General features: G+C 49.4%; 4 protein-coding genes across 4 annotated transcripts in view; 2 read left to right on the forward strand and 2 right to left on the reverse strand.

The window, feature by feature from the left end:
• Positions 1–2: 2 nt before the first annotated feature.
• Positions 3–3,487, reverse strand: FOXG_07836 (uncharacterized protein). Its single transcript, XM_018386492.1, has 3 exons — positions 3,350–3,487; positions 2,361–3,303; positions 3–2,313 (listed from the first exon to the last, which is right to left on the reverse strand). Exons 2-3 carry the CDS (start codon positions 2,938–2,940, stop codon positions 224–226), a joined length of 2,670 nt encoding a protein of 889 aa, XP_018243665.1. The 5' UTR covers positions 2,941–3,303; positions 3,350–3,487; the 3' UTR covers positions 3–223.
• Positions 3,328–9,426, forward strand: FOXG_19545 (uncharacterized protein). Its single transcript, XM_018399782.1, has 5 exons — positions 3,328–4,428; positions 4,531–4,647; positions 4,704–7,828; positions 7,898–8,107; positions 8,712–9,426. The coding sequence occupies exons 3-5, from the start codon at positions 7,219–7,221 to the stop codon at positions 9,035–9,037; spliced, it is 1,146 nt and encodes a 381-aa protein (XP_018243666.1). The 5' UTR covers positions 3,328–4,428; positions 4,531–4,647; positions 4,704–7,218; the 3' UTR covers positions 9,038–9,426.
• Positions 9,427–9,655: 229 nt separating this feature from the next.
• Positions 9,656–10,261, reverse strand: FOXG_07839 (uncharacterized protein; the record flags this gene model as incomplete). The annotated part of the gene is made up of 2 exons (XM_018386493.1): positions 9,656–9,790; positions 9,818–10,261. The coding sequence occupies 2 exons, from the start codon at positions 10,259–10,261 to the stop codon at positions 9,656–9,658; spliced, it is 579 nt and encodes a 192-aa protein (XP_018243667.1).
• A 158-nt stretch (positions 10,262–10,419) lies between these two features.
• Positions 10,420–11,333, forward strand: part of FOXG_07840 (amino acid transporter) — a gene marked incomplete at its 3' end in the record, with an annotated part of 2,437 nt that continues 1,523 nt past the window's right edge. The window contains exon 1 of the mRNA XM_018386494.1: positions 10,420–11,250. Coding sequence (XP_018243668.1) covers positions 10,770–11,250 — 481 coding nt within the window. The 5' untranslated portion in view covers positions 10,420–10,769. The remainder of the gene's footprint in view (positions 11,251–11,333) is intronic.

An 11,333-nucleotide genomic window follows, 5' to 3' on the forward strand; every position in this document is an offset into this window, starting at 1 on the left:
CGGGAGAGCATAAGATATCACGAGAGAGTTGAGTTACATTATTGTAATTGAAAAAGGGGTATAACTAAAACATGTAGGGGAATAAATACCCTAAATTGAGACTATCTTCAAGTCTGTCATGAACATTACGTCGTCTATGCAGCCGTCTGCCATGTTTTGCTCTCTATATCAAGCATCCGTCTTAAAGAAACCACCGGAACGCCACCTTTGATGTACTTTTATATCAAACACCCAGGCTTTTCACACATGTCCACAACACCACTGGTACGATGACGTTGTCGTTGCCGCCAGTAAGAACAGCCTCCGTCAAGCTCGCCATGGAGGCGCACATCGCAGCGTTTCGTGTGCCAACAATCACTCCAGGCTGTTCACCTGCAGCAGGCCAACCACCGATTCTCAACCACATACTAGCGGCACCGAGTCCCAGCATGACAGCCACAGCGAAGGCGACGCTGCCCTCGAGGCTCTTACCGCCTCCCCAGAGCCACTTCCGACGTCCATATCGACGACCGATAAGAGAAGCAGCTGCGTCTCCTAAACCCACGCAGATAACTCCGGAGACAAGACTGACATCTCGAGTTGTGACTTCCCAGCCAGAGAGGTAGCCGGATCCAGAGCGTGGTAGAGAAGCAAGGCCCAGCCAGAGAGGAATTGCGCACCCAATTAGAAGAAAGATGTGCGAGATGACAACTGGACCACGGAAGTCTCTGCCGTCGACGTATGGTGCTAGGAATGAGGCAATGGGCTTTGATAGTGGAGGTAGCTGACTTGCTCGCAGAAGATCCAGGATCAAGAAGACCGCAAGAATTAGAGACAGGGCAAGAGCTGCATACGTGGGATCGACAAAGGTTGCGGGCAAAAACATGCCAACCATCATAAAGTGGAACACCTTCCGCCGTGTATCGACCTCATAGATGTCCTTCAGACGGAAGACGATAATGAGCCCGAGAATCAAGATGCCCATCCAGTAAGTACTCAACAGAAGTCGAGTGTTTGCTTCTCCAAAGTCGTTATGGCGAACGTGCTGTACCCAACCAGAGTGGCATTGCTTGTCGTCTGTGGGGTCAATTCGCGGAGGCAGGCATATCCATCTTTCCAAGTTCAGACTGACAACTTGATATCGGAACCAAGACCAGTCGCCGAAGAGATATCCCAAAGCCCAACCAATAGGCTCATTGCCATCTAGGGCATACCATTGTACATAAGTTCGAATGCCACCAAGGATGATAGCTATTATACTCAAGTAGACGTATCCAGCATAGAGCCATTTCCTCAAAGTCGCTTGCTCTTGAGTAAGCTTGAAGAAGGGCCGAACGGACATGGAAGTTGCTCGCTTTTTGCGCCCTGAAGGAGTATGCGTCGCGTTACGTCGATTTCCATGATCAAGGTGTGGTAAGGTATGTCTCCGTGCAAAAGACCAGTTTCCGAAACCATCTGCAGCCGTGGGCGAAGAGGGATCACTATCAGGTTCTGCTGGGTTCGGGGAGCTTGGTCCAAGGGTTCGAACTCGAGTAGGCTTCTTGAACAATGGGCCTGCCTCGTCCTCGGATGAGCCAATTGTATCATACACAGCATCCTCATACTCTGGTCTTAATAATTCGTGCTTCAGCCGTCGTAGCGAGAAAATTTGTTTGAAGCTCTTCCAGAGTGGCGGCCGCTGAGAGACTGACACTCTCCGAAATCTCCATTTCGGCACTCTGGCCAAAGCAATTCCCCAGCTTATGATACGTCCACAAAAGAATAGGAGAGAAAGACCGCCACCCCACAACAGGGCTTTGAGAATCAGAACCTGGGGTGAAGAAGCTAGAAGCAAAACGTTAATAAGTGCGATTGACAAGAGCTGGAGCTCAGCTGTCAAGAGACTAGTTGTAGTGAGATAGTGCAATGTCACACACAAAGTTTGGTGAAGAGGATACAGTAGAATAGCTGTTTCTCCTGAAATAAAAGATTCCGGGTGCTTGCTTTCGAAGTATTCACGCTGCTTTGGGCTCCAGATTAATGGAATGCAAGTTAGGCCCCATGCTAGTACATCATATGTAGCATAAGGATCGACCTTGGGAATAACGCTCTGCGGAATGGAAGCAAGGCTCAGAATAAGGTTAGGTAGAATCGCTGCTGGGTTGCTTGACGAAATAAGAAGCGAGACATATAGAGTAATCGCCGAAGGGTATAATATGGGAGCGGGGTCGAAGTGCGCAGGAAGCTCGAGAGGTATTGGGTGAGATGGTGTCCTGTTACGGTATGCCCAAGCGACGACTCGGACAGGATACAAAGCGAGTAGTCCCGCATATACAAGACCACAGAGTAGAATATCTATAATGGTTATTTCAAAGCTATGAGAAGGAAGGCAATGCGCATACCTTTTCCCCAGATTTTTATGAGCTGCAATACCTGGGAATTTGAAGCTACCATCAGACCCAGCGCTAAAACAATGCCAGCCTCAGTTATGCGTCGAACAACGACTCTTCTTCGTTTTTTGAGGGCTTCGAGCAGACGTTTCGTTTCCGGTGTCTCGGTAGGCATGGGCGGCTTGTCTACGGTGCGAATGGCATGACTATCAAGAAGCGCCGGTGATGGAAGAGGTGTTGAAAAGCCAGACAGCGGTTCATTGAGACCTCTTAATCCTTTGTGCAAGTTTGCTTTTGGCGCCGGTAAGCCTTTTAGATAATGTTCGTCGTCAGCTTCGGAGCCGCTGTCGCTCGTCTGCGGCGAGTCCTTGAGAAAACTTGGCCATGCCGTAGGCGATGGTTCGTGGGGAGCAGCGTCACCGGTCTTGGCGGATTGCGCTTGGCGGTTCCTCAGTGTAAAACGATCTGAGAGATGCGGAAGGTCTATATTCTGATGATGGTACGGGTGAGGCGATCGCGATCGAACTCGAAGGCTGTCTTGTTCGTCGGGGTCGAGGGTATTTAAAGAGTCGGGGCTGAGATGTTCTGTCATGACGAGGGTATTGAAGGTACCTCGATATCAATCATGGGAAGACAACAGGGCTGCGTATGCGCCTCAAGCACGTTTCAAGGAGAGTGTCGCGAACAAATGGATCAAATTGATGAATAACGAGAGTGAGAATGATTTGAATCAGAGGCTATTCCTGTCAGTGGAGTTATCTCCACGTTGTCGATTTTGTTGGAAGAAGCTCGAGCATCTGTCCTCGTCCACATGTGATAGTGGACTTGTCCATCGGGCGTTTCGTCAGCTAACTTCAATCAGTCAGCAGCATGCATAAGGCACGGCCACTCATGAGCCACGTCAATCGATCGTGGCTTTGAGGAGCAAGAAAACTTTGGACCTTGGGTTCAAGTACTAAAGTAATTAGGCAAGAATCTTCCTAAGCATATACCAGATTTACTCAAGTCTATTTGTCACTTAGCATTAAAGATTTCGAGTTTTCTTACCTCCCCTAGAGGGGCTCAATGTCATATGCAGGTAACCCCTTGAACAAATTCACTATCGAATCGATGAAGTTGACAGAAACACCCTATATGAGGTAAATATTCAATGACAATTAAAGGGCTCGGTAGACCCAACCAATTGTTTTGATCTTGTATCTCCCTTCATGTTTCTTACCAATTTCTATATCCTTTGAATCCTCATATTGCAACATTCCAGTGCCGTCGCTAAATTTCTCCTTGCTTAATAAACTTTTTGATTCCTTCCCTTGTCTTAGAGAACAAACTCAAATGTTTTTTTTCCATCCCTTGGAGAGCAGGAGAAAGCGGCAATGAAACAAAATCACATGCACAACCTTCTTTACTAGGTGCATGGGAAGAGAAAACAGGAATGATGATACCGACAGCTCACAGCACCAGTGAGTGTCACTCACTATCAATCAGATCGTATCGCAAGTCTGACGGATCGAACCACTGGGGCTTCCGAGTGGTCTAAATTTAGACATACATTCAACCTTCAGCCAGTGGGACCCTGAGCTGTCTCCCCACGCCCATCCTGGACCTTCAGCACAGGCAGACAGGCAGTGCAGCAATCTGTACCGAGGCCCTCTAGTCTAAGGTGTCCAGCATTTACAAGGATGATACATACGTCAACTGGACCTTGTTGGTTATGTCAGATGAATGGTCTACAAACTATATCCGCTGATTCAACAACAGCAAGCCATTTGGCCATTGCTAACTATCGCCAGACTATACAATCATTTATCTTTATACCGCAAGTCATAGCTCAAAACCGAACCTTGGCAATCCCATTGGTTCAGAGTTGGGTCTAAAACCTAAAAGCCAACTTGCTACTTGCTTGTCTCGAGACAGTTGCACTTTGACAGCAATTTGTGTCTGATTGTGGTTTCTGGTTGGTCTACCAACTGATACTAGGCCTCTATGGCTGCATTGGCGCGTCTCACAACCAAGAAGCATCTCGTAAGTGCGTGCTGGCTTGCTGCCATTCAGAGGAGACATCCAAAAACACAATTAGTTAGTATGTATTTCTGCTCTCACAAAAGACTGGAGTTTCATGCTCCGAGTTTGGGTGTAGTGACTTGAACAGCGATTTGGTTAATCGTTACAGCTGAGGTTACAGTGCAAACATGGTTGCATACGACCCAATAGAATTTCATCTATGCCAGCCATTCTCTTTTTCAGATGCACTGGTCCACGTTGGCGGAATCGACATTACCTACTAGGTATCCAGAACTAGGTAGGCCGCGTGGAGCTTTGTGAATGACACGATATTGGCTGAGCATCATCTCGCAGAAACTGATCATCAACGGTCAACAACAATTCTGACACAGAATTGTTGAGCCGCCAGATCCGGTTGCATACATCATATCTGCTTGGCACCAAAATTTGCTTCGTTTGGACGGACACGCCGCCGGAGACAAGGACTGTGCACGTTTCCGTACTCCATCCTATGACAAAAAGCACCAAAAATAAGGATCAACCGAAATTCCCCATCGTATTGCAGTTTGATATTGCGCATCTCCGTCATCGCAGTTGGCGAATTTGTCGATCCGTCACACGAACAAAGACGTTGGCACAAATAATCAAGTTCAAAGTTGAAAGATATCACACCTGGTCGCTTATCACGACAATTAAGAGCAACCATTACAAGTCTCAACCGGGCGTGTCATAGAACAAAGATTCATGGCAAAACATCAGCAACGAGTTTCACGCTGACAAGTTGCTTGATGGTCGATATGCATCACTGCTGCACAGAGGTGATCATATCTCCAGACCAGGTCAATTGATTGTGTTCATAATCACGGCCCCAAGTTGCAAGACACGATCAACACTCCGAAAGGCTTGGATAAGAGAAGGTGGAGATGGAAAGACAACACCAAGGTCAGGGGCAGGGTTCAGGGGACAAATCAAGTGGGTCAAACATGGAATGAGGATCGGGGCCATGCGGGCAAAAAAAAAAACAGAGCATCATCTTGGGACCAATGACTTGGGCCCGAATGTTGACCCGCCTCGATGCTCAGTTTTTTATGGCGATTCCTCGTATTCACCTGGGAACGAGGCGATTTCTCACCCCTTGTTGCCCTTCTACTATACCCTTCCTCTCCAATCTGTCAATTTACTTCCCATGGGTCTCAGGAGCTTTTTAAAGAATACGAAGAGCAGCATGATGGGTTCATACGGAGACAATCACACAATACTCCTCTTATACAAGCCCGTCCGTCTGCCGTTACATCCACAGTGACATCACAAAGGTCATGAAGGTTCGTATCTTAGCGGCGTACGGTTGATTGAGGCGCCGCCGTCTGAGCAACTGAAGGACAGGTACCAGGGGGTCACGGATGTGGCAACGGTGCCCACCATCGACAAAAATACTCGTGCAACTGATTACATGGCGATGAAGTTGAACGCCTGTGTAGCAAGAACCAAGAACCAACCATACCAAAGGTCGCATATCGGAATTGTGACAACCGACTTCTGTTGATGGCCCAGCTTGTATCGGCCAATACTAAACAATGGCTGAAACCTTTCTTTAAGTTTCTATAGCAATTGGATGTTCCAAGAATGAGCAGTTGTGCCCTTGTTATCAGACAGTCAGTGCTTCAGCTCATCTCTGGTCAACTTCAGGTCAAGCAGTCAGCACGCCTCATGTCTTGGACTGTGTTTACTGACAAGAAATGAGGGCTAGACAGGCCTTGTTGAGCCGCCCTTGGGCACCCAAACTCCACCAAAGCCCATCCCTTCCAGGCTCCCCGGGCTGCTCAGTGCTCAACCCTCCCTCTACGACTGGGTTTCCAGTAGACGGAGGTGTAGCCGGCCGCCGGCTGAACTTGGCGGGACGACAGAAGCGCTAGACGAGGCCTAGCTTTTTGTCTAGTGCCCGGGTGGCTGTCGTTAACAACTGCAAGCGGCTCCCTCCCAAGCCTAAAAAAGAAACACGCATAGCGATTTTGTCTAGATCTCCAACAGCCTTTGGCCTTTGCCACTCAGCAGACAAAAACAAAGACACAGCAGCAAATAGGAAAACAGCTGACTTAGACCATTGTGATAGTTGTCTGCAGCTCAGCCTCCTCCTGCCAAGACTAATTTAGGTCCCGGGGCTTTTAGCAGGACAGATCCCCCTCATCTACCCACGATTGACCACCACAGGTTGCATTTAACACCAAACTCTCCTCGTCCTCGCCCTGAACTTGAGTTCAATCTCGCAGTTGGCTTGACGTGACGGACTCAGCTCGTGTAACACCCATCACTCCACTTCCTCCACTTCCTCCACTCCCTCGCTCACACTCCGCAAACGCTTCGGTCGACTGTCAATTGCTTACAGTACCGGCAGGCGGCACACCATTCGCTTCTTGGTCCCTTTTGCTTCTCTCATCTTCTCATCATCAAGCTGTGTCTCCATTCATAGAACCGAGCAGACTCCTCTCTCGGACGCTAGAGCCACCTCCTGTCTGCTTGGCACACGACACTCTTCATCATCGATAAAGGGAATCACCCCTCTTGCCGGCTGTCGTCTGCACGTTCTTGAACCCTAGCTTGTTTGCTGCACTGTCTTCACCACTCACCGTCTGGGATCTCGCCTCCTCAACCTCACCACCTGCTCTCAGCCAGTCGTCTCGCGTACCATCCCCAAATAGCAAACCCAAAAAAGCTGCCATCTGTCTTGGGTCCGCAATTCTGGACTATTCTCAGCCGCTAAACGTCCTCTGCATATCCGTCTCCAGTCTTCTTCGGGCCTGATATCACCCTGCTCAATTTACAAAACTCAACCTTCTCCCATCCTTCAAACCTTCTCACTCACTTCTACATCATGGCATCTGTCGACAACAAGAACGACTACAGCATGGAAGCAGGATTGTTGAGCACTGACCGAGAAGAGAGGACCATGTCGTCAAAGGAAGCACTACTCCAGGATTCGGAATCTGCCCAGGCCATCCCACGGACAAAGACCAGAAGGATATCCCCAGCTGGCAAGGCCTTGATTGCTTTGGCCGCTTGCTGTCTTCTGGGCGTCGGTGTAGCATCCATTGGAGGTGCTACCCGATTCTGCCCTGGACACCTCCGCCATGGTGATGTTGTTGGAAAGCATGGCATGAACGCTCATCGACCAAATCTTTCCGATTCCATGGCCCAAATGGTTCGACGACAAAACACACCAGCGCCTACCGATACAGAGCAGGGCACTGGCCCTACCGATGCCGCTTCTGATGGTGCTTCCAATGCTCCCTCGGGCGGCTCTTCAGGCGGAGCCTCTGGTGGTGCTTCAAACACCGTACAGCAACCCACTGCTACGAACGAGGCTAGCGAGACTGCTGCTCAGCCTTCCGCTACCGCCGAAGAGTCAACCGACCAGGCCAGCGCCACAGATGAGGCCTCAAACACCCAGGCTCAACCGTCAGTTACTCAGCCATCTGCCACCAGTGAGCCTTCCTCACCCTCGCGCCCTGCGAGCTCAGAACCTGAGGAACCCACCTCTAACCCGGATACAGGCCCACCTTCTGCCACTGCCCGACCTACCGAGGACTCAGCTACTGAAGCATCTCCTTCTGCCACGGAATCTCAAGGGGAGCCTACTGAGCCTGCATCCACAGCTGCTTCTACACAGCGAACCACCCGCAGGACCACGGAGAACCGACCTGAGTCCACTGAGGACTCTTCCCCTGAATCGACCACCGATGATTCCGAGGCCACTGCCACTGGTACGTCCGTTTCGGAAGAGGAACCTTCTGAGACTGCTCCCTCTTCTCGTGCTTCAACTTCCAATCCTTCTGCTCCTAGTGCTGCAACCTCCACTGCTGCCAGTACGTCTACTCGAAGAACTTCTTTGCCTGATACCTCCTCTTTTTCTGAATTACCGTCCGAGACGGCTTCTTCGGGTGAGACCCTTCAATCCACCGCCCTTGATGATACTTCCACTGTTATCGAAACTGCCACCGTTCCCTCGTCCACTGTCGCCGAAGCTACCACTGTCCTCTCCGACTTAACTTCTGAGTCAGCTTCCGGGCCAACTCAAGAGTCGGAAACAGCCTCCCAGGCTTCAGAGGAGACAGAGACGACCACCGGTATGTGGGACGGACGAGCAGCAACAGGGCTCTTTCCAGGGACATTGCTGCGAATCCAATTCCCCAAACCTGTTGTGATATTACTGTTTCGTGCCATCTCCACAACCTGTTGCCTTGACTTCGTGACTATCGCAAGTGCGCCAAAACTTGAAAATGTCTTTTGACCCTTGATTGCCTCCGCGTTGACTACACACTTTTGCAAACGGTTACCATTTGAGCGTATATGCTAACATTGAGACAGGCGACCAGGAAACCGCAACTCAGACAGACGAGGCTTCACAAACCTCAGACAATGCCGAAAGCGCGACTGAGACTAAGTCTGACCGAAGCACTGTGACCGGAACAGGTACCAGACGAACTTCGAGTGCTGTGCCTAAGACCTTCACTTCTACGCTTGAGGATGGTGGCGTTACTACCATGACTTCGACTTCTTGGGTTGAGGTTGTTCCCTCGGCCGAAGCTACTGCCGGCAGCAACCCTGACCTTCAGAATGCCGCTCCTCGATCCGTCGGTTCAGTTCTTGCCGCAGTCGTGGGTATGGTCTTCGGTGGTTTCATACTCCTGTAAATGGAATATTGATCACTTGACCTTACCTCGCATCCAGCGAAAACGTCACGCGAATCCCGTGACGAACGAACTTGTGGTCCCGTTGCGGGCACCAGTTAATTCAGAATGGGTTCATCTTTATGAATATCACGGTCCTTTCTTCATGGGTATAAAATCAGGATAATAGACTTGGGGGCAGCATCAGACGGGATTAATCAATAGACAAGAACTTCCACATACGGTTGTATCTTGGGGGAGATTTAGTTCATTAATGGCGTCCAGCATATATGCCGAACATGGATCGTATTTAAAAATGCATAGTACATGAGCGAATACAAGCATTTGCGTTTGCATATTCGATTTTCTTTTCCCTATTTCCAAGCAAATCGATGTGGTCATGTTGTGCGTAATGGTCTTGACCTTTACTCCTTGACACAGGGTTTTGGTTCTTTCAGCCCAGCAAGGGGTGAACATTACGCGACTCCAGGTGACTGGTTCTGATAATGCCGTAGATCAATGCAACAGATAGCATTTGTGGGGATATTTGTTTAATTCGAGGGTATAACCAAAAGCGCCAACAACTCCCGTCCATCCGCCTACACACATTCGCCACCAACTCAACCTTCTGTCCTGATATCCTTAACCGGGGCCAATCCTGGGCATATCGTGATGCTCGCTCAATCTGGACAAGTAAGTATTGAGTTCTTCGACACGCTCCTTATGTGTTTTGAGAAGTTCTGGTCGCGAGCTTGAAGACTCAGCGAGTTTGAGCAGCTATAGACTTGTTAGCATGATATCAACAATATAAGGCAATGAAAGACCTGCCCTCTTCTTTTTTATCTCTTCGTGGCGCTTTTGAGCCTCCGTCTTTTGGACTTCGGGTTTGTCCTCATCATCCTCATCGTGGGGCTCTTGCTCCTCTCTATCCTTCTTCCTTCTCTTCTCTTCGTCCTTGTTTCCAGTATCGAGATTCTTTTCAAGATCGGTCTTGTCGCGCTTCTTCTTTTTCTTGTGTATTTTGGCGCCTTTGAGTTTCAGGGCGCCACCGCCACCGACAGCAGCATAATCGTTGGAGCCCATGGTGTTGTGGTGCTTGAGAAGGGTTGTCGGAAATGCGATGATCATGGACTTGACGTTAATCATGAACGAGTGACTAAGGTAAGCAATATGTGGCGGTGCGAGTGGCTGGGCCCCACTGAAGAGAGCAAGGGGCGAGGCTAGACTGGTAATGTGTTTCTGATCCATACGCGGAAAGGAAAAGCGAAGCAGCACTTGCATTGACAAAGAAGCTTCCTTGTGATGAGTTGGGTAAAGCCGACTCCTATCTTTTCAACTTGGCCCTCTTTCTTTGTCCTGTTCCACTATAACGAAGCAAACATTGCCCCTTTTTGGTATTGAATGAAAAGAGACTTCATGAGCAATCAATCAATCAATCAATTATTGACGAATACGAATACTTTCTTAATTGTGCTTTTATACCCCATCTTTTCAATCTCGACTGCTTCAAAAAGACTTCAAAACAACTACCGACCACCGAGATCTCTACGTCACAGATCTTGCTTTCTCAGATCCTTCGGCTGCCGATCGCTCAACACATTCATTTCAAGTTTGCGCGACGACGAACCGCTATGCGCATTGGTCTTTAACAGCTGAAATACTCGAATTGAATACTCGTGGTTCCTCGATCTTGGCGGATTGGTCGATTAACTAGTCGCTGGGAAGAGGGGGAAAGGACAACTACACATACACCACAATGGCGCCGCCTTACGGACTCCCGTCGAATATGAGAGACTCGCTGGAACTCGCTTCCTTGGCTAGCTCAAGTCAGCTCAACGAAGAGGGGGCTACAGAGATCTCTTCGAGGCCCAGCATATCGTCGTCGCGGAGACTGTCGCTCGAACAAGATGACCCCCTGGACAGTGCCAATCCTGCAAACAGGATGAATCGATCGTATTCAGTATCCTCAGCTTTTGACTTCTCCGCCAATATGTTCCCTTTAAGCTCGACGGCTGGTGCCGAAGGTTACGCTCCCATTGGAGCACCAACATCAAGATCGAGGCCGAGCGGCGGCTTGGGAGGAGGGTCGTTGGAGAAAAACAAGACTTTGACATACTTGAACGGATTATCGCTGATAGTGGGACTCATTATCGGCTCAGGAATCTTCTCGTCGCCAGGATCTGTGAGCACAAGAGTTGGGTCGCCAGGTGCAGCGATACTCGTCTGGATTATCGCGGGTATACTCGCTTGACAGCCGCTGCGTCTTACGCTGAGCTCGGAGGAGCGATTCCTCCTCAATGGCGGCGCTCAAGTTTACTTG

Source organism: Fusarium oxysporum, chromosome 4, assembly GCF_000149955.1.
Source record: "Fusarium oxysporum f. sp. lycopersici 4287 chromosome 4, whole genome shotgun sequence".
NCBI classification, from domain to species: domain Eukaryota; kingdom Fungi; phylum Ascomycota; class Sordariomycetes; order Hypocreales; family Nectriaceae; genus Fusarium; species Fusarium oxysporum.